General features: G+C 37.3%; 3 protein-coding genes and 1 long non-coding RNA gene across 4 annotated transcripts; 3 read left to right on the forward strand and 1 right to left on the reverse strand.

Annotated features, from left to right (window-relative positions):
* The first annotated feature begins 1,219 nt into the window (after window positions 1-1,219).
* LOC145971837 (uncharacterized) lies at window positions 1,220-4,356 on the forward strand. Its single transcript, XM_083099896.1, has 3 exons — window positions 1,220-1,457; window positions 2,648-3,076; window positions 4,095-4,356. The coding sequence occupies exons 2-3, from the start codon at window positions 2,655-2,657 to the stop codon at window positions 4,354-4,356; spliced, it is 684 nt and encodes a 227-aa protein (XP_082956022.1). The 5' UTR covers window positions 1,220-1,457; window positions 2,648-2,654.
* A 2,184-nt stretch (window positions 4,357-6,540) lies between these two features.
* LOC145971838 (uncharacterized) lies at window positions 6,541-7,647 on the forward strand. The gene is made up of 2 exons (XM_083099897.1): window positions 6,541-6,949; window positions 7,016-7,647. The coding sequence occupies exons 1-2, from the start codon at window positions 6,541-6,543 to the stop codon at window positions 7,645-7,647; spliced, it is 1,041 nt and encodes a 346-aa protein (XP_082956023.1).
* A 1,614-nt stretch (window positions 7,648-9,261) lies between these two features.
* Window positions 9,262-10,602, forward strand: LOC145971840 (uncharacterized protein F54H12.2-like). The gene is made up of 2 exons (XM_083099899.1): window positions 9,262-10,159; window positions 10,340-10,602. The coding sequence occupies exons 1-2, from the start codon at window positions 9,262-9,264 to the stop codon at window positions 10,600-10,602; spliced, it is 1,161 nt and encodes a 386-aa protein (XP_082956025.1).
* A 3,481-nt stretch (window positions 10,603-14,083) lies between these two features.
* On the reverse strand, window positions 14,084-15,544 carry LOC145972010 (uncharacterized). Its single transcript, XR_014439019.1, has 3 exons — window positions 15,494-15,544; window positions 14,743-14,824; window positions 14,084-14,128 (listed from the first exon to the last, which is right to left on the reverse strand). It is a non-coding gene; the product is annotated as an uncharacterized LOC145972010 (long non-coding RNA).
* Between the last annotated feature and the right edge of the window lie 10,397 nt (window positions 15,545-25,941).

Below are 25,941 nucleotides of genomic sequence, written 5' to 3' on the forward strand. Positions count from 1 at the left end.
TTTTATTTCTGTAATATGTATTTTTATAATATTTCTCCTGACTCGCATGTGTGTGTGGTGCGCGCGTGCGTGCGTGCGTTCGTGTCTAAAGATCTTTTTAGTTTAACTGGCTGCATTAGTTCAAAGTTTCTTTTTCCTTCCAATGTGGTGAAAAAAGATAAATTCTTAACTAGTGCGATCAGTTCAGCTAAAAAGAACAGAGCTGTTAGTTGTTGTCCAAGCGATTGTAGTTAAAAAAAATTGTTAAAAAATGAAAATAAAATTGTAATATACTAAATTTAGCTTTAAAAGGACGTCTAATTCACGTCTTTTTCATAACGTCATAATTTCGTCCATAATAGAACGTCAAATAAACGTTATATAAAAGACATATGACGTATTGGACGAAATATGACCTTAAATTGACGTCAATAAGACTATGTGTGCTACCTGGGATATGTATTACAGAAATGTATCTATATGCACACAGGAACACACACAATCGGCAAAGAAACAATTTTTAAAATCTTATTTAAAAAAAGAAATTAACTTTGATTTGCTCGCCCGAAATAAAAATTTCTTAAATTTTATATTTCAAATTTTGTATATATATATGTGAATATATATGTGTGATTTTATATGTATAACGATTAAGATGTCTATTAACGATCTCAGAAATTGTGTGTTTATATGACATACGTATTTATTATAAGGTCGTGTATCAAGTGTTGTTAGTCCTTGGAGGTTTCTCGAAACAGTAAGAGCTCATAACTGTATCCCTACATTACTTCTCCACGTTACACAGAGTGGATAAAACACCGATTTATTGAAGTTAATATTATTATAAGGGAACATACATTTATATAATTTGTGATATATCTTCATATAGAGAGTAAGTCATTAAAAATTCAGTACTTCTATATATTTATTTTAATTTCTTTTTTCCGTTAAACTATAATAAAGACAACGATTAATTTATCCGTTTATTCTTTCTAACAGAATAATATTTTTACAGATATCTAAGATAAAAAGTATAATATCATGTTCCTGAAACTAATATTAAGTAGCGGTTTAGCAATCATCGCCGTAGGAATTTTTATCGATGATGATATGATTGACTTCTTCCCTCAATCACACATAGTATCAAAATATTATAACATCATGCTTACATCATACATTGAAAATCATACTTTTTTCGGTACATGTAGTATCAATATTGAGATTTCTAAACCAACGCGACGCATTAACTTGTTTTCGAAGGAAACAAATATAACTGAGGTAATAGTGTTTAACGATCCACCTAAGATAGTTGACGAAGCAGGTTATAAGTCAATAGATAAATCTATATATGGAAATATTGTTGAGTATCTTTTCAACGATGAGTTACCATCAGGAAATTACACCTTGAAATTAACATTTGTCAATATCATAACTAATATTACAAACTTAAGAATCTTTCACGACAGAAATGAACAATGGTAAGTAACTGTTAAAATATTAAATATATAGCAATTTCAACGCGTTTGTTAAAGATCTAGTCAAATCTTGGTATGTTGCATTCTGCTGATCAAAAAATTTTCTAAAAAGACATTTGTATAGATACCTATTTGAAAAATTTTCGTTTAAAATTATACGTTTTTAAGATATTAGTAACGAGTTTTGTAAATTTTGCTATTTATTATTACCATTATTATTACAATTATTGCAATAAATTGCAAAAAAATTAATTTAATTAAAATAAGTAAAATAATTTTTTTCAATAATATGTCCTACAATCTCGTCGTTAACAATTCGGCAAACTCAAATATTCTAACCGTATTTCGAAATATTTTCAAGCTCTGAATAATATGATTAACAAGGCGTTCTTATAAAAATTGTTAATTTCAAATTTGAAATGTTAACATTCAACTCTTTCTTCTATCTCTTTTCGTCTCTCTTCTTATACTGTTTATTTTCATAATATTATACTTTAGGAAATTCATTACTAATATTTTAAGAAACCTATAATTCGAAATTTAAAAGCAACACACTATTTTTGTTATAATATTCGTTAATAATTAAAAATATATATTTGTACTTCATCTAATAAATCATCACTAAAATATATAATTTCTTTAACGTACATAAAATTATGCATTGAATAGTTGGATTATTAAATGAATTAAAATTAAGTTCCTATTATAGTATTCTTTTAACATTGAAATTTTTTCAGTTTTATGGAATATAAGCACATTATATTTTTGATATTAAAATATTAATTGTTCATTTCGTATCTTCTACAATAAACATTTTGTACTCACGTTATGTCAAAATATTACAAAAATATCTTATTTACTGTATAATATTATACAAGTAGCAAAGAAGTAAAAAGTATTGTATAAACAAATATTATATATACTGAGAAAAAAATAATATTGAATCAACATCAGTGTAATTAGAATTTATTTTATTAATTCAATACATGGCGTATTCATTTAATTAATAATATTATTGAAATAATAAACTAAATTCCAATTACACTGATGTTATTGATTTAACATTATTTTTTTTCACTGTATATATATATTTTCTTTTTCCTTACAATTCGTACCTTCTGTTTGTTTCAATTTTTATTTCTATATAATTGGCAAAAATTTATTAGTCTTTAATTTACTTCGATATATAATAGGTTGGCGATGTATTTTGATGCAATTGGAACCTCAAACCTGTTTCCACATTTTCTCGGAACTTCAACAGTCCCTTTTAAGATATCTATCGCCAGTCCATTATTTCGCCATGAAGTTTTATCACATTTGCCGATACAAAAAGTGAAAATAAGTGATGAATACATGATCATACATTATGAAACTACGCTTGATATGCCTAAATATCTTCTATTTCTGAATAATATACACTTCCAGTCTGATATAAATGAAAATATCAAGGTTAATACGGGGTGTAGAACGTACTGCGTACTTGTACATAAAGTTGCTAAAAATATCACGCCGTATTTGTTTAATAAATTGAAACGCCTGAATAAAACTTGGGAAATAAATCATGTTGCATTTATGGATTTTCAAGACGAAGATATTATAAATGAGAATCTCATCATTTATAGGTAACTTACAGGGTGTCAGGCAATTTTTGACCTTCACGAAGTAAAAAGGTAGATTGACTCAAATTAAGAAGGAAGGTACTATACTATTTTGCTATACTATAAAATTAATTAAAGAAGATCGGCCAACGCGCGTGGCTAGAAGCACACGACGGCGAAGGCGGTCTGACTGTAACATAATGGCGGCGCGCGGCGAAGCGGTGATTGGGGAGGGGAGGAGCGATGAGTGTGTCAGCGCGTGGCGAAGGCTCCTCCCCTCCCCAATCACCGCTTCGCCGAGCGCCGCCATTATGTTACAGTCAGACCGCCTTCGCCGTCGTGTGCTTCTAGCCACGCGCATTGGCCGATCTTCTTTAATTAATTTTTCGTTAATTATTGCGAATATCGCAAAATAGTATAGCACCTTCTTTCTTAATTTGAGCCAATCTACCTTCTTACTTCGTGAAGGTCAAAAATTGCCTGACAACCTGTATAATAAAAAGAATAAAATATAAAGAAATTAATATATTTTTTTGAATTAAAGAAATGATAATAATTCTATTTAAAATATTATCTACATATTCTTTGTTCATTTCTAGAATATTATTTTTAGAATATTTATATTATTATTTAATTATTTAAATATATTTTAGAAAATATATAAAATTATATAAGAGAATCAAACAAACATATCTAAAGGTTTACTTATCTTTACTGTATACTTATATGAAAAATAATAATATATCATATTAATTATCATATATATTATAAATTGTAAAAAAAATATAAATTAAATAAGACGTTATATTAAGGTTTCCATATTTTTTATAGACCAAATTTAATAAATTTTTTTTATACATATTGGAAGCAAGTATCGTATTGTTTCGTAGTGAATATTCCTACGCGCAAATATTATAAATGAAACATTAATATATATCTAATATGTTAATTCATTCAGAATTATTTAGTTATAAATTTGAAAACACTACTTTCAACATATACATAGTATAAGCATTCTATAAAACATTTTTTTTATTTTTAGAGAAACAGATATTATCTTCCATGAGAATTTAGATCCTATTGCAAAGAGTGTCCAAGTAACCCTCTTCGTAGCAGATAAAGCAGTACAGGAATGTTTTTATTATGAAAATCCGCTTTGGTCGTCATCCTCTTGGTTCAACAAGGCTATTGTCACATTTTTGGAATATTATACCATCAATGAGGTTATTTTAAACATTCTTCAGGACAAAACCTGCTCACTCGCCACCATTTCACTCACACCATTTCACTCGCAAATAATATAATAATTAAAATATATATATATATATATATATATATACAATACATATATACAATATAATATACAATGTGGTATATACATCTTTATACCTATTCTATATTACAAAAACTCTTTATAATTTTAGTTTTATCAGAACGCATAAATTTTTTAGAATATTACAAATTTTTTCAGAATATTATAAAGATTTTATATTTACAAAGAATATAGTTTTTTTAAATGCTAATTTTTCAAATAAATCTGCAACATACACACACAATATAAAATATTTTTATATCTTTTCTATTTGTAAAAGTCAATTACAATTATTACATTTTCAAATTATCATATAAAATAAAAGGGAAATTATATTCTATATAAATCATGTTCAGATTGTATGTATATTGTATATGAAATTATTATAAAGTTACATATATATATATATATATATATATATATAAATATAGAAATTGTGTAATAAGATAATTCCGTTATATAATATATTATGAATAATGCTTTATTTTTAAAAATTTTCAACTTAAATGTTATATTGTGTATACAGTTTTGTTATTATTAATATTATTTTTTAATTATTTATTCTATATTTTAAAAGAGTCTGAGAGAGGGTGAGAGAGAGAAGGGGGAAAAGAGGGATTGAGAGAGAAGGGGAGTCTGTCATTAGAGCCGGAAGCGTATAAAAGAAAGGTATTCGCAGCCGCGAGTTGTAGTTGTGCGATTACGACGCAATGGTGAAAAAAGCAGACCCTAACAAAACATCATCGACAGCGACATCGAGGATAAATTTATCGAATAGCGCAATAAAGACTGCAAAACGTTGCATCGGAGAGAGGAACCTGTGTCTCTTAAAAACTCTATGCTATTTGAAAAAAAATCAAAGAGCGGCGTTCTTACGCGATGCCGACAATAAATTTGTAAAGTGTATTCAGGAGTGTATTTTCAATACGCTCGAAGGTAACGTACCGCTCGAATCTAGCGAAAAAAAGCGCTTGTCCAAGCATAAAACGACTTTACGGCGCATCGCGGCAAAGCGGGGTAATTTGAAGACTAAAAGAAAACTATTGGTACAACGCGGAGGATTTTTACCCTATATTATCGGTCCTATACTCGGAGCTTTATTATCACGGATTATCGGCGAGTGAAAAGAAATACAATTCTTTATATTCTTTGTGAGGAAAAATAATAATATTTGGAAAAGTATTAAAAATGGAAAAGGCTAAAAAAATGGTTTTAATTTCTACGGAAAATCTCGAAAAAATGCAACGAATGCAGCAGCAGCAGCAGCAAAATCAACAGTCGGAAAATGTTAATAATACGGAAAATGATAATAATAAATCTGTACGGACACCGGGAACCCCTTTATCGCGACTCGATGCGGAGATGTGTCGTATTCTCAATCTCTCGACTCCCGCCGACGAGGGTGAAAGATGGAAAATGTATAAAGAAGTACTTCAACGTTATCTTTACTTTGTTCGGGATGCAAAAAAGCGTTTTCGCAAAGATTCGCGTGGGGCTTTAAACGGCGACGCCGATGATAAAACTGAGCAAGACGAGGACATGTATTTGGAAGATGACGATACCGAAGAATTTACGCGTACTTTAATTAGTAGCGTTGAAGATGGAGGAAGAGGTGACGCTAATAGTTTCGGAAAAAAACGCGATCAATCGGCGGAAATGATTAAAAATATAATCGAAAGTGTGCCGAAAACTTATCGCTACAAAGCTCACACGCTATTGAAATATTTACTCGATGCCCCGTCGTCGAAGATCGGTTGGGATAGACAAGGACTCGTGACTATAAACGGTGCGGTTGTAACGGGTTCGAATATTAGCGATCTCATAAATGACGCGATACGCGAGAGAAAAACAGTAAAAGCAATCGGAAGAGTTCAGTTTGCGCGATTACTGCAGGACATAAACACGCCCTCCAGTCTCATAGGAAATCGTAGTTTTTTACACGCGGGCAAAATAGCTCGTCGTATTAAAAGCAGCGAATTAGCAGCTGTTACTTCCACTCCGAAAACTCGTCGTTCACGCAGCAGGTTAAACGAGACAGTTGTATCCGAAGGAGATACGGTATTTATATCTGCCGATGAGGATGAGGATGAGGCCGATAAAACATTAGCAAGTAAAGACGAGAATTCCCCGACGAAGAAAGCAAGAGGTTTATTCGGTTGGAGCAAATTCTAATAAGATGGAACTCGAAAAATTATATTACGATCCTTCGCACTACGCGGGTTATTCAGCGACAGTCAATTTATCACGAGCGGCTAAGCCGAATTTCTCGCGTAACGAGGTTGTCGACTGGCTTAAATCGCAAGACGCGTACACGCTGCATCGTCCAGTACGACGAAAATTTCCGCGTTTACATTATAACGTGACAAATATCGATGATTTATGGGAGGCTGATTTAATCGATCTTCGTAATCTTAAGAGTTATAACGACGGATATTCCTATCTACTGGTGGTTATCGATGTACTTAGCAAATTTGCTTGGGTAGAACCTTTGCGCGATAAAACTTCGGCGTGCGTGATAAAGGCCTTTCAAAACATATTCTCGAGAAACAAAAAACGTTTACCCGTTTACCTACAAACCGACAAAGGTAAAGAATTTATCGCGAGCGCTGTACAAAAATTCTTAAAAGAAAAAAACATCCGATTTCGTGTAGCGCGAAATCCCGATATCAAAGCAGCTATAGTCGAACGTTTCAATAGAACACTTAAGGAGAGGATGTGGCGCTATTTTACACATAAAAATACTCGCCGTTATATCGATATTTTGCAGGATATTGTTCACGCTTACAATCATACTCGTCATTCTAGCATTAAAATGCAACCAGCGATCGTTACGTTGGAAAATGCGCGTATCGCGCGAGAAAATATGAATCGACGTTGGAATATCAATGCCGAAGATGCTGAAGGAAGAAAAAATCGCGGGCGCAAACAAAAGTGTAAATACAGAGCGGGCGAGCTCGTACGCATTAGTAGAGCAAAAGCAGCGTTTGAGAAAGGATACGAGGCGGGATGGAGTGAAGAAATATTTCGAATTCATCGCGTTCTCGAATGGAGAAGACCTCCTGTATACGAACTAAGCGATTTACAGGGCGAGGTTATAGACGGGATTTTTTACGAGCAGGAATTAACGCAAGTTATTAAAGACTTACGAGAGGGAGAATTTATCGTAGACCACGTGATAAAAACCAAGGGACGGGGCGACAATAAACAATTACTAGTTAGTTGGCGGGGATATCCTTCTAAATTCGATTCTTGGATATCAGCCTCGAGTTTAATATCAAAATGAGAGGGGAAGAATTTCACATAATCCTCCCGAGTAATAGTAGCATGCGCTACTTTCCGGAAAATAAAACAACGTGTTTCACCACCGAATTACCTCAGCGTATAGACTTAAGCGGTCGTTGGGAAGTAGCGCTCACGGAGATCCAGTTTCCGTGTAGCTTTTTACATATACGCCCTGGAGAAGGAACAATAAAATTTATCGATATTAATAAGAGCATCGATGCGTTTTCTCATGCGGATGTCGAAGTATCACCAGGCGTTTATTCGAGCGTACGCGATATTATAGAGACAATGAATGACGCGTGCAAACCCGTAAAAGCCCATGTCGTTTGGGAATTAAAAGCTGGTGGTAAAGTTGTTATGAGACTTTCCTGCAAAGAGAGGAAATGCGATATGGAACATCATGTGCATTTTTCCGACAAGCTTTGTCGTATGCTCGGTTTTGATTCACGCTGTGAAAGTTCGAACGATCTACTACCGATCTACTACAATCCTGACATTCCTCCTTCTTCGAGCATTGCTTTTCCAAAATTTCCTTTTGTACTCACGGGTGACGACTATATAATAGCCGACATACCAGCTAGTTTGTTGCGAGGTATTCCAGACAACTTTTCGTCTACTGCGACATTTGCGAACCTTATATTACGGGCGATGTACAATCGCCTCTTCTTCGAATAGTCGCGCACGATGCACGAAACGATTATCCGTTTGCATTCACTCAGATAAAGCATTTTTCGCCCGCGCAATACATCGCGCTGCGGCGAACGAGTTTCCGTACGATCGAAATAGATATAAGAGATCAGCTGGGGAAGAGCATACCATTCGAATTCGGAACGTTGACGGTAACTTTGCATTTTAGGTGTATCGATTAGATATTATAAAATACACGGAATCCGCGAAAGAGAAAAACGCATTTGACCGTTCATTATTATTATTATTATTAATGGACTATTACTCGGTATATCGCGACGAATTACAGAACGGAGGCGGTCGCGGCGGCGGAATCCCGCGAGTTTTCGTCGGATCGCCCTATCAGCGCGGTCACGGAATCGGCAGTTTTCTCGGGGGATTATTCAGACGCGTACTACCATATTTAGGTAAAGCCGCGCGAGCTGTGGGAAAAGAAGCTTTACGGGCTGGCGTTAATGTAATCGAAGACGTCGAAAACAATACGCCATTTAAGGTAGCGGCCAAACACCGTTTTGAAGAATCGCGAGACAAACTCAAGAGAAAAGCCAAAGAAAAAATAAGTAGTCTAATAAAGGGTTCGGGATATAAGTCTGATGCGAAAATGCATGTAGCTCAGTTCCCTTTTGTCGGGCTTGATAATCACATCGCACGATCCGCAATAACATCGGCTCGCAAGCGACGACGGACGAGTAAGAAAATCAAAGCGGTTGGGAAAAAAAGAACGAGTACAAAAGCGCAGAGAAATAAAAAGAAGAAGAAAAGTCGTACGCTTGTGAAAAAAAGACTTAAGACGTCTGCGAAACGACGTAAAATCGGTAAAAAACGTACCGTATCCGATATATTTTCTTAAGCGGTTATATTCGGAGCATTCTAATTTAACGACGGTGGCGAGCGACGGACGACAGCGAGCAATTTGCGATAAAGAAATATGTCTTTTCTTCACACGCATTCGAGCGAGTGTTTAAAGAGCGAACTAGATCTCTTCTCTCTACCACCTACGCAAACTAGCATCGAAAATTCGCAATGGATTCATTACAAACCCGTGACCTCTCTCTCGGACGACTCGCCGATAGAATTCGTCATCCCCGGACACGGAGAAGAATATTTAGATCTCACGCACACCATGCTGAGTCTTCGTCTACGTGTAGAAACAAGCGCCGATTCCGCGAGACAGGCTTCAGGAACAAGCGCCGAAAGAATAGCCGTAGGCCCTGTAAATCATTTGCTTCATTCTATCTTCAATCAAATCGACGTGTATTTCAATCAAAAGCTCGTGTCGCCTCCAAACAACGCTTACGCGTACCGAGCGTACATAGAGGCGTTGTTAAATTATTCTTCACCCGCAAAAACTTCCCATCTAACTTCCTGTCTATGGGACATGGATGCACCCGGACACATGGACGATCTGTTGGAAACAAATCCCGGCAATCCCGCTCTCGCGAGACGCGCTCGTTACATTTCCGGAGGAAAGGCGTTAGATCTCGTAGGACATCTCCATTGCGACGTTTTCAATCAAGACAAATTTTTAATTAACGGTGTAGAAGTACGGTTGAGATTCGTTCGTTCGAAAGATTCGTTCTGTCTCATGGAAAGTAGCGGAACATCGAAAATTCACATTCTCGACGCTACCTTGCTCGTTAGAAGGGCGAAAATAAGCTCGGGTTTGTTACTCGCGCATGCTAGAATGATGAGTAAAGTTACAGCCAAGTATCCGCTCACGAGAGTCGAGGTTAAAACATTCACGATTCATAGCGGCGTTATGGGTGAATCGTTAGATAATGTAATACTCGGTCAATTACCGAAGCGAGTAATAGTCGGTTTCGTTAGTAATAAAGCGTTTAACGGTGACAGAAAATTAAATCCGTTTAATTTCAAGAACTACGGAATAAATTTCTTCTCGCTGTACGTCGATGGCACGCAAATCCCCAGTAGGCCTTTGCAACCAGCTTTCTCCGAGGAGGAACCGCTTTACATCGAAGCTTATCAAACGCTTTTCTCGGGAACAGGTATTCATTTTTTGAACGAGGGAAATTCTATAAGCAGAGACGACTATTTCAAAGGATATACTTTATTCGCTTTTGATCTTACTCCCGATCTATCCGCTGATTGCGCTGGACATTGGAATCTCGTCAAACATGGTAGTTTACGATTAGAAGTGCGATTCGTAAGAGCACTTTCCGAGACGATTAATTGTATTATCTATGCCGAATTCGATAATGTCATAGAAATCGACTCGTCTCGTCAGGTCATCGTCGATTTTTCGGGGTAAATTTTTTATAGACGCTTAAAATTGTTCCCCCTCTACTTCGCTCAAAACTCCGACATCAGTGAGCAACGTTTCGAAAAATATTCAGTTTCGTTGGAGACACGCTCGGCGTCGTTGTTTTACATAGAGCCTCGCGTCGAATCACATAAGTTTTTTTCGTAAGATGGATATAGTCGTCGATATTCAGGGTTTCCGCGATGCGAAGAAAAAGTTTATCCCTAAGGAGGTTGCTATTGTAGCGATTGACGCTCCAATCGTCGATCATTGGATTATGATACCGACGCATTCGTTTGCCGAATTACCTGAAAAAATAAGACAAGAAAACAACTGGCTCACGCGAAATCATCACGGCATTGAATGGTTCGATGGCGAAACTAATCCGAAATATTTTACATCGCAACTGCGGCAAATTACAAGATGCGTGCGTCACATTTATGTTAGAGGAAACGAGAAAGCGAGTTATTTGAGGAATCTACTTTCTAGAAATATATATAATTTGGAAGGCATCTCACCGGCATTCAAAAATCTGACGGTAGAAGAAGAGTGCGGACATCACGGATTTCGAAAATTCGGAATCTTTCATTGTGCATTACGCAACGCTTACAAATTAAAAAGCTGGATTGTTGCGCAAAATAATTTCAGCAGCGACGGAGACAGCATTACTCGAACGACTTGCAGTTCTCCCGAAATTTTGATAGTAAGCGACGACGACGACGACGACGATGAAAATGAAAATATTAAAGCACAATCAAATAATAAAATAGAGAAGAAAAATCTGCAAAAAATCGAACGTGCGGCTATTAACCGCCCCGCGCAAACAGAAAATCCGTTAGCTGTACAACCCGAAAACAAGCCACCAAAAGAAATTATTCAAATAATACCGCTTGTTCGCTCGTCTTCGCTGCAAACAAATGGACTCTCGCGAAATTCTGCAAGCATTGCGTCAGCTAGATGTCAAACATGTGGGAGTCTATCCTGCCGACAGATTGCCGATGGCGTGGACGAGGTCGACGGAAATCGTCGCTAATACGGACAATCATAATCGCCCTGGAGAACACTGGATCGCTTTCTTCCTCGACGAAGACGGTACAGGGACATACTTCGATAGCTACGGAATACCGCCCTTGTATCCGGGTTTTTTCCTACGTCTCCGGCGAAATTCCAACATTTATCGATGGAATACCGAACAACTACAAGGGCTTTTCTCTCAAACCTGCGGACTCTACAGTTGTGTATTTTTATATTATATGTGCAGCGGTTACGATCTCGATGGATTTCTTAGTCTTTTTTCCGAAAATTGCAAATATAACGATCATTTAATCGTAGAATTATTTCATAAAATTTTTCTTCGCGAAAAAAAACATGAAAAATATAATGTTAATTAATAGCGTGTTTAATTGTAAGAAGATATAAAAAAAATTTTTGCGAAGTACTACGAATTGTATGCGGGTATATTAATAAATGTGAAAATTTTTTATCTTAATTCGTGTTTAATGCTTTTAACTTTTCCCTTCTTCCTTTATAACATCCCCGCCTCGCGTTCAATCATCCGCATGTTCATCTTTTTACCTCTGTAGTGCAATGTAGTCTAATTATAATAATTATAATAATTATAATAATTATTGTTTCGTACTGAGATGCTTTGTCTCTTTTTCCGATAAAGTGCGTCATGAACCGTTCGAGCGGAGGGGGCTTGTTTCGATATTCCATAGCGGGCCCCGAGACGGAGTGGGGAGGTAAGGATTGTTTCCTCGAGACATATACCGCCGGCTACCCTCCGAAAGTCGGTAGGTGGGGAGGTTCGTTCTGCCAAGACGTAGCGAGAGCGACTAAGGGCTAGGTAACGGGAATTTGACTCGGAACCCTATACAGGTGGGCCAGGGCTGGAGTGGATTGCTTCTTCGAGTCCAGTACCGCGGAGGTAGGGAAATAAAAATTTGATAAATCGGCGACACAGCCGGCGTCGACCAATCGCAGCTCTGGGCCACTATGGTGCGAGCCAATCAAACTCTGGACCACTATGGTGCAAGCCAATCAAACTCTGGGCCACTATGGTGCAAGCCAATCAAAATCGAGACTTCGGGAGGTGGGGCATTGTTTCCACCAATCAGAACGCCTCCCTCCACTTCACCTGGCCACGCCCACGGCGCCAGGGGCCGAGTGGTGGGGGTTTGTTTTGACGCACCATAGTGGCCCATATCTACTGGTGTATTACTTAGGAATGTATCCTCTACACATATGTGAAAATAAAAATTTTTCGATCTGTGTAACCTAAAATAAATATTTACCAAGAATTTTATTGTGCATTTTAAAAAAGCTATTTAACAAAATGAAAAGAAAGTTTCAGTTAAATATTTAATAAAATAACCATGCCCAATAATAATGTATCAAAATAAAAAACACAATTTTATTGAATATTTCAAATGCATTGTAGACATATTATGAAATTGTAAAATTACATTACAATTAAATTTAACACGGAAGATATTAAATTTACTAGACATTTGTAAAAATTAATAACTTTGTTAATCAATATTGCGTAAGAAGCTGTATTTATTTTAATTACACAGGTCTGCGAGATTCAGTTACAAAAAGCAGAGTAGGTGAATCTAATAGATTTTGTGACGCTGAAAACGAATCTGGCCACAGAATTTCCTCAGCACGTTAGGTTTTTGAATAATTTGTGGTTGAATAATCCAAAAATCGCTATTTCGTAAATTTATTGTGAGGAAACCAAATTTTTTGAAGTATTTCTGTCAATGGCATCGTATAATACTCACTTTCATCTTTCAAATCCACTTTCGATTACCGCCGCACGATTTTTGGGCCATTCAACTACAAATTACTCAAAAACTTGACGTACTGGGGAAATTCTGCGGCCAGATTTGTTTTCAGCGTCACAAAATCCATCAGATTCACCTACTCTGCTTTTTGTAACTTACAGAAGCTCAAATTTCGCAGGCCTGTGTTATTAAAAATATCGCAAAATATTTATTATTTTTCAGTAAATTATTTTGAATATGTGACGAGTGAAAGATCTTTTAATAAATAATATAGAAGCTTACATAATCAATAAAATAATATAAAATTTCCAATATGTACGATAAATAGTGTAAAGTGTAATAAATTTGTTGTATATTTACCAGTTTGTTGTATGTTGAATAATATCCAACCTTTCTCTTTAAAATTAAATTTCGTTTCAAAATACCGATTCAAGAATATATTACTTGTATAAGTAAAATTGTGATATGTCTGTGTAGTATATGTTACAGGTACGAGTAAGTAGTCATTCAGCGATGTATGTGCATCAAAATTTACTATCCGCATTTTTATCGATAATATAGGATCATCATAAACTCGTATTACTTCCACTATAGGACAATATTTGTAATTTATCCAATAATTCATTAGCTGTTTCATAGTAAATGAAATAATTTCAAACAAATCATTTGCTGTTTCAGAGGTCATATTTGTTTTAGAGAGCATAAGGTTCTTCACAACTTCATGAAAATAATCTGGAGACGGATCGCTAAATTCAAAGTTAGTGGAAAATTTAATGTTATAAAATACAAACGAAAAGTATTATAAGGATTGTTAAAACAGAACGAACGAAATTTACTATATATATATATATATATATATATATATATATATATATATATATATATGGTATATGTATATATAGGGGAGACCAGGGACAAAAGTAACATTTTTTGTATTATAGGTCACTAATTAATTAATTATATTATAAAAATAATAGAGCATAATGTATAGTTTTAATAAATATTTGAGATGTTTTAATTTATTTAAATTATAATTTAATTAGGAATATATGACAAAACTTAACAATTTTGAAAAAACATGTGTAAATGGCAGAACTAAATTATTTTTAAAAGTATGTGCGTAAATGGAAAGTATATCTTGAATATTTAATAACATTGGTAAAAAGGTAAAAAGAATTGTATATCGTTAGATAATAAAGTATGAAAGAGACAATGTACGTTTAAATAAAAATAACCGTAAGATTTGGAGCTTTTATGAAATCTATGATCTATAATCAATCATTCATCATGTTTAGTTTTCTATAGTAATTATAGTTGTAAATTATATTTGTAAATTATAGTTGTACAGAATATTACTTACTTGCCCTGTACATATATACGGATACTTTCCCAAAATATCTCTTCAGTAATCATGTTTTGTAACATACGCAATACACTGGATGCTACAATCACATAATTTATAACAGAATATAAATAAGATAACAGTTAACAATTATATTTATACATATAATTAAATATATTCAGAAAGATTATCATATAAATATAAATATATATATTCAGGGTGTCTGCAATCTCTTAGGAAAAAAAAACATAAGTAGATCTCGTTAAATCGAACTAGAAAGTCATATACTATTTTAAAATGCACCACGTAAAATTCGAGATAATAATTAAAAAAGATCGGCCAATGCGCGTGGCTAGAAGCGCGCGTCGCCATCATGTTTCGGAGAATCCGTCTACCTGCTCACTGACCTCTTCGCCGCGCGCCAACACACTCATCGCGCCTCCCCTTCCCAATCTCCGCTTTGCCGCGCGCCGCCATTATGTTACAGTGAGACCGCCTTCGCCGTCGCGGACTTCTAGCCACGCGCATTGGCTGGTCTTTTTTAATTAATTTTTCGTTAATTATTGCAAATACCGTAAAACAGTAAAGGACCTTCTTTTTTAATTTATACCAATCTACCTTCTCACTTCGAGACTGTAAAAAGAATCAGACAGCCTGTATAATGCCCTGTATTATAAAATTAAATTTTTTGTCAGTTATTTTGTGTATCTTTTTAAGTATTTATATTCAAAAATTTATGCATAATCAATTCTTAATTATATTACCATACCTCTAATGTAAAGGGGACTTTCAAAAGAACTTAGCGATGTATCATAAAGTGATGTATTATATTTTGTATCGAAATGAAGTGATTCGTGTTGAATTTGCACCACAAATAAATGTATCATCTCAGTATCTGGCATTACCTATAGAAAATAATTGTAATGTACCTAATTAGTTAATATATGATTTCACACACAATTATTCACTAAGATTGCTATTTTCTACGTTCATCTAAAAAAATTTGTTGCTCATCTCATGTTCTCTCTACCTTCCTCTCTTTCTACATTTCTCTCCCTCTACCTTCCTCTCTCTCTCTCTCTCTCTCTCTCTCTCTCTCTCTCGTCTCTCCCTCCCTTCCCTCCTCTTTTCTCTACGTGGTATGTAGACGTAATGTAGAGTATCCTCCGGAAAGATACACGTGCGAAATCGGTATTCGTCTGGAGTCGATTGTTTCAAATCGAGCAATAAATATCCATGCGGCTTCGAGGTAGCGTCGTAGTACGCTTCTTCCATAAATTTTGGATCGTCGGGATATACCTGACGCGCTAAATGACGAATTTGCGCACGATCGCGCGGATTTTTGAAAACTACTATATAATTCGCGTTGAGAGATATGTCGCGCTGTCCACGTCCCTGATGGAAAAGATTTTGCGAAATGAGTATAACGCTGAGATTCTTATGATGACTTCCTTTCGTAAATAGATCCACGATAGCGTCGCACGAAGACGATTCCCTCATAAGATCGTCGATTATCACCAATTTCGGAGAAAGCGCATCGTTAGAATAATCCTCCGGACGCGGTAACCCTTCGCGAAATTCGATTATGTTTTTCCTCGATTTTATTAAAACATTATCGCTATATTTGCTCTCGCTTTTCTCTTCTTCTCTCTCTCCCGTGTCGCAATGTAAGCACTGATACGCATCTTGCCACTCGGCGTAATAAAATAAAATTCTCTCGAATCGGACATCGGACATGCGGGATAAATGTCGAAGAAATGTTTTCACGAAAATTGTTTTCCCGCATCCCGTAGGACCGCAGACGATCGACGTCCAAGGATGTTTCCAGCGCACGTCCATTACACAAAATAATCGATTTCGCGTTTAGGAACAATCTCATAAATAAAAAAGTAAACGACGATATTTAACAACAATAATCTAAGAAAGAAAAAAATGCGCATGCTCCTCGAATATTATACAGGAATGTAAGAAGAAAATAAGCTTATTCGCGTGGGGCCCCATCCGCGCCGGCCACGTGCTCGCGCTAGCGTTCTCTGTTACGCGTGCGAGCGGAAAGCACCGCTGATTAGATGATACACGACGCGCGACCGCGAGTAAGCGTATTCGCGCGAGGGTAGGCTCGCATCGGCGACTTTCGCGAGCACCAACGCTAATGAGCTTATAATTGATTCTCCATATACGCTTATAGTAAAAATAAAATGCTTAAATTCTGGAAAATATATTTTAAATCGATGTATCGCCTAAATTACAAAATACCTGTACATACTCGTATTTTATGAATCAACCGATAGCTGACTCAGACAAACACTATCCCCCCGTGATATAATAATAATATCTAGAGATTCTTAAAACCCTAAACACACGTTAAAAAACTAGAGACATTCAATAAAATAATCTCATCTTAAGATAACCGTCAATGGTTTTCATTTTAAAATAGCCCCGCTATATTTGCAATAGTGATTAAGAAAACAATTCTGTTTCCAAATAATTTAGGAAGATATGGAAAATCTTTCTCACCTTGAATCTACCCTAGCGAAACCCTCATCCTAAATCCTCAACCTATTTTTTTCTCATGCTGAAACAGCATATATACCGTATTGACTAAGAAATCTGATAAGATTTCACATTTTTTTTTAAATTAAACATTCAGATATACCCCCGCCCGTAATATCTATAAATTTATCATTCGAATCTTCCTTAATAAAACATCCCCTAAATATTTTTCCCGTGGTGAATCACTCGAGATATAGCTTAGAGAAAATTTTTAGAAGTTTCTAGAAACGTTTATAGAAGTTTCTCGGTATTTTTCTTTGATTATTGTAAAATATTTTGTTTGAATACGCATTTATGCTCACTTCTGCCCATATTATTTCCCCCCACTCTTTTTGCTTAGATTTTTTTTAGGTGGGAGAAGCAGTAATATAAGCGCGAGGACAAACCGTGTATTCATTCGAATTTCGTCGTTAACAGAAGTTAAGTCTCGAGCGAAGAAGAAAAATTCTACGCAAATACGCTAACGTTATTGTTGTGATTATTTTTTGCACAGTACATTTTTCGAGTTTGTTTCGAGTGGTTAATAGTAATGGCTGGAACGACCGAAATAGCCAGTTTTGTGAAATCCTCGCATGTTTGCGATATTAAGGAGCTGGGAAATGGAGACAATAAAATCGGCAACGGTGGAAGAAACCGACATTTGTTGCTATCAACAACATACGGACTTAATTCATCCTTCACTAAGAAGATACAAGTGGGATTGCAATCGACGAAGGAAGACTGTTTTGTTCCAATTGTTAAATTAACGAGCAATAATGCCGATGGGATTTGTCTCGACTCCGACACGTGGCAGCAATTTCAATCCTGCATGGAACATATGAGACAGTATTTGAACGACGATCAAAAAAGAACGGGAGGAATAAATCCGATTATTATTAACAATATCACCATCAACTTTACCAGCGCTTATGGCTCGAGGGCTATTCTAGTGGCATACAAGGAAACCAACGAATATTCCGCGAGTAATGTCGAGAAGGAAGAACAACCTCCGTCGAAGAAACGAAAAACTTATAACACCGCTATCGTGATGCAGAAAGTTACTTTCCTCGGCTTGGAAAATATTATAAAATGCATAGATACGCATTTGTCGCAATTAATTAATATCGTTGATACTGTCAATACATGTGCTAACTATATAATAAACGAAATAGAATTAAAACTTCCCTCATCGTACATAGATTGCGAAATTATAAAACTCACAATTAAAGGAAATTATGAACAAATCGAACAAAGTGTTCGAACTCAAATTAATAATTTAACATTTTTAGATGTATATTTCAGCATTATATTTGTAGAGATACTTTCGCTTAAATTTAATGAAATTTCTCGTGCGATTTTACAAAAACGAAAATTTTATGAAAACCAATAAATAAATGTACATCGATAAACTATAATAAATAACATAACAGTTTTTCTTAAAAAAAAAATTCACAGAGTACTTTTTACTACGTTTTCAACATATTTCCCGATATCTCCTTCTATCCTTTACTGCGAACACGCAGCAACACGTCGTGTATTATTATTATTATTAGCATTAAACGTGTATTTTTTCTTATAAAGAAACAAATAATTTTAAAAATTTATTATATTCGAGCAATAGCTATGGTCGACGCAAAATAAAAATCTTTGACAAATAAAATAATTACAAATTTTTTTTTATTACGCCTAGTTTTTAAGAAATCATATGCGTAAACCATTACTTAATTAAGGTAATTAGCAAAATGTTTAGCGTCAATTGCTTTCTCGAAAAACAAAATAAGAAATGAAATAGATTATTCGCGCTACGGTGAAAAATATAATTACAATACGGTATATACGTCTACAAGAAATTTCAAACTTCTACATTTTTTATGGACTTCTCCGTGCGCTGATAAAGGTTTGTTTGATTTTCCTTTTTGAGTGGGGAGGAAAATATATAAAATGGACAACGCTTAACCGAATATAAGCATTTTCGAGATTTTCTTTGCCCGAGGAAACTTGTACGATTTTCACTCGCGTGTTATTCCTTTAAGAAAAAAAAATGGCGTGTAATAAAAATTTGATATCGAGTTGTGCAAAGTTGGCTGCGAGTTTATCTCCAAAGATAAATTCCGCGAGCTACATTTCCAAATTAACGGAAACAAGTGAACATAATTACAGCGTATTTTCGAATTTCGCGTGTGCCTGCTCCGATACATTGCTTGCAATTTTATATAAATTTCGGGCATTTCGGCGGCGACGCGAAATTACTAAATATTGCCGGCGAAATAATTAGTGCACGAAGAGCCTTGAGCGAAGATGAAAAATATGAAGAAGAGGAAGATGTAGGTGGACATATAACCTACCTACTTCAAAACTACAGTAGGATCCAGTCGACGGGTAATTATTTTACTTATTTTATTTATTTTTGCTTTCAAAGAAAAAATACGAAAAATCGCGATTATAAAGTTAAATATTTAATTACTAATTAATCACAGGAAACAATAATCTCGCGAGAACAGCGATAGTGCGACCTTCACGTAGACGCCGCGCAGAGGAAGAACCCGAGGCAGGTCCTTCGCGTAAGTTTTGCACGTAATGAAAACGAGTGCTAATTTTTCTCGGATAGAATGTTCGGTAGTAATAAAAATAATCAATACTAATAAAAAATATTCTACATTTCAGGAAGACCGCGATTACTCGAGGAAAATCCGGCGATTCCCGTTGTCGTTCTTGACGACGACGACGACGACGACGACGAGGAAAACATGAATGCTGACGACATCACATATGCAATCAGTAGCCCTGATAGCGAAGTGTTCTCGCCGGGTAAAGATGATGATTATGTAAAAAATAGGCTAAAACGAAAATTCAAATATAAAAATAATTTTAGAACTGTTTTAAATTTTGTTTCTATAATATTAAATATTCGAATCTTGAAATATTATTAGAATTTCCGCGAGAGATGGAGGAGCGCGGGAGAGTGGAGATTAACGAAGAAGAGCCAGAAGAGAGTGGGGAAGAAGAAGAAGTGCAGGAAGAGGAAGAAGTGATAGTGCTGGAAGAAGAAGAAGAAGAAGAAGAAGAGACTGTGAGAGAGGAAGAAGAGGAAAATATATACGCTCCCTCCAGAGAAGGTAACTTTAATAATTTATTTCTCGATATATTTTTATGCTCGAATTTAATCCAAATTCTTAATTTTTCTTTAGAAACTCGTCGCTGGGGGATTAGCTATTCCCCAGAATATTAGTAGCGGAATAAAAAACAACAAATATTGCTAAAAAGGTGAGATTATTTCGTTGTATTATAATATTTATAGTACGGATTACATTCGAGTATAAAAATATTAAAATAATAAAAATAACAAAAATAGTATTTATAATTTATATGGTTTTTTAACAGTACAATACGGAGGTGGTGTTGACGGCCAACAAAATTCTGCGCTCTCCCACACCAATGAGGAAGAAGAAGCGGAAGAGGATGAGACTGAGGGGGAGGTAGCCGAGTTACCCCGCTCGGAAAATATTTCATCCGAGACCGAGGAGGGTGAAGAGGACGAGGAGGAGGAGCATGAGTACCAACAGCAACAGCAACAACAACAACAGCAACAACAACAGCAACATCAGCAGCAGCAGCAACAACTTCATCAACAGGTCGGAAATAATAATTTTAATTTTGTAAATTTAATATCGGAAAATGTGCGACAATTTAGAAGATTCCGGGTAATCGGTAGAGAAGCGAGTTTCGCGATACGTCCGTTGACTGAAGGCAACGATATATATCACTTGTTAGAAAACGCGTTTCGCGAAATTCACGCGTATGCGTTAAATTCATGTGAACCGGGCGATTACGTAGGATTATCGTTTGATTCGCCGAATTTATCGCATGGTCCTGCGGGTATATCTTTACGTCCGGCGCGTGATTTGAGTTACGAGGACATTTGGAGACTTGTGAGTTCGTTAGCACAGAGCGCCGGTGGTCTCGATATCGCCGACCAATTTAACATACGGGTTTATAATGTCTCGATGTCTTCGGGTCGCGGTCGCGTCACGTTAACACGGGAGGATGTCGCGAAACGTTCGATAGTCGAAATTAATAATTCCGATAACCTGTGCTTCCCTCGAGCTCTCGTAGTAGCTCAAACTTATAGCGAGCGCGGTAATATCCGTACGGGTGAGCTGCATGAGAAATGGAACGCGATAAGATATCAGCATTCTTCGTTACAACGCGAATGTGCATTGCAATTAACGAGAAATGCCGGTGTCGCAATACCGGAAGAGGGTTGTGGAATTCGTGAAATCGAACGTTTCCAGCGTTATTTCGCCGCCGACAATATCGCGATTATTGTGTATAATTTTAATATTTTCGGTCGCGGCGAAAAACCGATGTATGACGGTGCCGAAATACTCGCGTCTCTCGGACGCGAGTCCTCGCGGCGATTAAATATCATGTATTACGAGGATTCGCGACATTATAATCCTATTTTAAATTTAAAAGCCGCCGCTGGTACTCGCGATTATTGCGTAGCGTGTAATGTAGGCTTCCGAAACGATAGACCCAATAGTCACCGGTGCTTAAATAAATGCCCGCGATGCTTATCCGCACCACCGTGCGATTCTACTTACGCCGAAATAAAATGCGACGCGTGCAATCGGCTATTTTACGGTGCAAGGTGTTTCGAGCGTCATCGTAGCGAGAAATCGTACGACGGTAGAACACGCGCTAATGTTTGTAGCATCGTGCGATTTTGCGATAGTTGCGGGCGTAACGTTAAATCGAATTTAAAACACGAATGCGGCGTTTCTTATTGCAAATTATGCCGTTCACAACAACCGCGCAATCATATGTGTTATATGCAACCTCTTCGACAACGTGTCGATATTTCCTCTGCCGGGCCATCTTCATCAGCGATGGTACCGGATGAGGTAGATATATCTACCACGAGAGAAGAAGAAGCACGGAACATATGTGATAACGCGGAAAAGAACGAACGTGCATATGAACGCGGAAAGGGACGTGTGGCTTTCGTATTTTACGATTTCGAAACGCGGCAGGACGAGACGGTCGAAGGAACGGGAAATATAAAAAAACATATTCCGACGTTATGCATCGCGCAACAGATTTGTGAAGCATGCGTGGGGGAAAATAACATGCCCGTGTGGTGCCGTTGGTGCGGAGTGCGAGAGTTCGTATTTCAACGCGATCCGGTTAAACAGTTTGTAGATTTCGTTACGCGTCCGGTAAAATATTTTAAACACATAATTTGTATAGCGCATAATGCGAAAGCGTTCGACGCGCAATTTATTTTGAAATATATCGTGGAAAATTGTAGGGATATTGAACCGAAAGTAATTTTAAACGGCACAAAAATTATTCTTTTAACCGCGGGACATACAAAATTCATCGATAGCGTTAATTATATGCCGATGCGCTTATCCGAATTACCTAAGGCTTTCGGGCTAAAGGATACTGAGGATAAGGGCATTTTTCCGCATTTATTTAATACTATCGAAAATCAAACGTACGTCGGACCGTTACCCGATGTACAATATTATTCTCCGGATAACATGAAATCGCAAGAGCGCGAACGCTTTCTCACATGGCATACCGAAATGAGGGAAAAAAATACCGTGTTCGACTTCCAACGTGAGATAGTGCGTTATTGTCGTAACGATGTTGATATTCTTCGACGAGCGTGCGTAGCGTTTAGAAAAATTTTCCTAGATCGCGGAAATGTATGCCCGTTCGAGGAATGTACAACTATTGCTTCGACCTGCATGACGGTTTTCCGGAAAAACTTTTTGCAAGCCGATACGATAGGCATTATTCCTACAGGGGGATACAGATGCGCGAGCAATCATTCGCGTAAAGCCTTACAATGGCTGATATGGATGGAGCGCGAACTCGACCGCCGTATAAATCACGCGGGGCGTGCGCGGGAATATCGCACGATCGAGGGTACGCTCGTCGATGGTTATTTCGAAACGTCTGTTGCGGGAAAGACGCAGCGTCACGTGTTGCAATTTCACGGTTGCTTTTGGCACGGATGTCCAACTTGTTTCCCTGTAAATCGCGATAAAGCGCTTTCGTCGGGGGAGGATCGCGGAGATACATTAAATTCGCGATATGAACGAACTCTCGCAGTTTCATGGCGCCTTCGTCAGCGGCGATACATAGTGTCGGAAAAGTGGGAGTGCGCCTTCGACCAAGAAATGCGCGACAATCGCGTAATGTATGATTTTCTCGCGAACCATCCGATGGTAGAAACACCACCGCTCGATCCTCGCGACGCGTTTTTCGGTGGGCGTACGGGAAATATCGCAACTCAATACGAAGTCACAGGTACGGAGAAAATACGCTACGTCGACGTATGCTCATTATACCCGTTTGTATTGAAGACGGGCGCTTTTCCGATCGGTCATCCGGAAATTTACGTCGGCGATGAATGTAGCGCGTTAGTCGGAAGGTCACCGAATTATAATTTCGACTCGCTCGAAGGCCTCATACGCTGTAGAGTACTCCCTCCTCGTGATTTATTTCACCCCGTACTTCCGCATCGCGTACGAGGAAAATTACTCTTCGCGTTATGTCGTAGTTGCTGCGAAACATTTTCTCAGACACCGTGCACTCATAATGATAGCGAGCGTGAATTCGAGGGTACCTGGGTAACCTGCGAATTACGCAAGGCCGTCGAGAAAGGTTATCTCGTAACGTTGGTGCGCGAAATTTGGCAATATAGAGTTAGCCAATACGATCGCGCGTCGCGGCAAGGTGGATTGTTCGCCGAATATATTAATACGTTTTTACAGCTTAAACAGGAAGCTAGTGGTTGGCCGAGCGAATGCGGGGAAAACGACGATGAGGCAAAAGAGCGATACTTGAGGGAATATGAAAAAACTGAGGGTATCGTTCTTGATAAGCGAAACATCGCGCGGAATCCTGGTTTACGCTCGGTTGCGAAACTATGCTTAAATTCATTCTGGGGAAAATTCGGCCAACGATCCAATTTGCCGACTACCGAAATCGTAAAAACACAACAACGTTTCGCGACATTACTAACGAGCGCCGAATACGAGATAACCGACATATTACTCGTGAATGACGAGGTAATGTATGTTTCGTGGCGACTGCGACAAGAGGCTCTCGTTCCCTCGCCGATAACAAACGTCATGATAGCAGCGTATACGACTGCACTAGCGCGTTTAAAATTGTACGAGTACCTAGAACGTTTAGATCGTCGTGTATTATATTACGATACGGATTCGTGTATTTTTATAAGCACCGGTGATTCGAACGAATACATGCCGCCTACGGGAAATTTTCTAGGCGACATGACGGATGAACTCGAAAGCTACGGCCGCGGTAGCTATATCGAGGCGTTCGTGTCCGGGGGCCCGAAATTTTACGCCTATATCGTGCGAACACCGGAGGGTAATACTCACGAAACTTGTAAAGTTAAGGGTATTACTCTCAATTACGAGAACTCGCGACGAATTAATTTTAATGCTATAAAAAAGCTACTATTAGCGAGAGAAAAAGACACACAGGAAAACGAAGAAGAAGAAAATAACGAAACTTCGATAAATCTACGCTTTGCGATTCGACGTACTGCGTTTCATGAAATTGTTACGCGAAGTGAAACAAAAATATGTGCGCCGGTATTAGTAAAGCATAGATTTATCAATAGCAGATATTCGCTACCATACGGATATGTGTCGGTATAACAATATTCTTATTTCTTGGGTGACTTTTTCTTTTTTAAATAAAAGTCGCGCATTTTCCGATTTTATTTTAAAAAATAGAATTATAAATATTGTAAGTAGCATAAGAAAAATGTAAAATTTATAACAATATAAATATAATTCTTCTTTGTATATATTTCTGTATATTAATAATAAGCAAAAATTTTATTAAAAAATGGCTGGTTTTGAAAAATATTAATAAATGTAAAAATTTTTTATCTTAATTCGTGTTTAATACTTTTAACTTTTCCCTTCTTCCTTTATAACACCCCCGCCTCGCGTTCAATCATCCGCATGTTCATCTTTTTACCTCTGTAGTGCAATGTAGTCTAATTATAATAATTATAATAATTATAATAATTATTGTCTCCTACTGAGATGCTTTGTCTCTTTTTCCGATAAAGTGCGTCATGAACCGTTCGAGCGGAGGGGGCTTGTTTCGATATTCATAGCGGGCGCCGAGACGGAGTGGGGAGGTAAGGATTGTTTCCTCGAGACATATGGTATACCGCCGGCTACCCTCCGAAAGTCGGTAGGTGGGGGGGGTTCGTTCTGCCAAGACGTAGCGAGAGCGACTAAGGGCTAGGTAACGGGAATTTGACTCGGAACCCTATACAGGTGGGCCAGGGCTGGAGTGGGAGGAGGATTGCTTCTTCGAGTCTAGTACCGCGGAGGTAGGGAAATAAAAATTTGATAAATCGGCGACACAGCCGGCGTCGACCAATCGCAGCTCTGGGCCACTATGGTGCGAGCCAATCAAACTCTGGACCACTATGGTGCAAGCCAATCAAACTCTGGGCCACTATGGTGCAAGCCAATCAAAATCGAGACTTCGGGAGGTGGGGCATTGTTTCCACCAATCAGAACGCCTCCCTCCACTTCACCTGGCCACGCCCACGGCGCCAGGGGCCGAGTGGTGGGGGTTTGTTTTGACGCACCATAGTGGCCCATATCTACTTACACC

This window comes from Camponotus vicinus, unplaced genomic scaffold (assembly GCF_025532165.1).
Source record: "Camponotus vicinus isolate PSW18456_S1 unplaced genomic scaffold, iyCamVici1.0 SCAF_5, whole genome shotgun sequence".
Lineage (NCBI taxonomy): Eukaryota > Metazoa > Arthropoda > Insecta > Hymenoptera > Formicidae > Camponotus > Camponotus vicinus.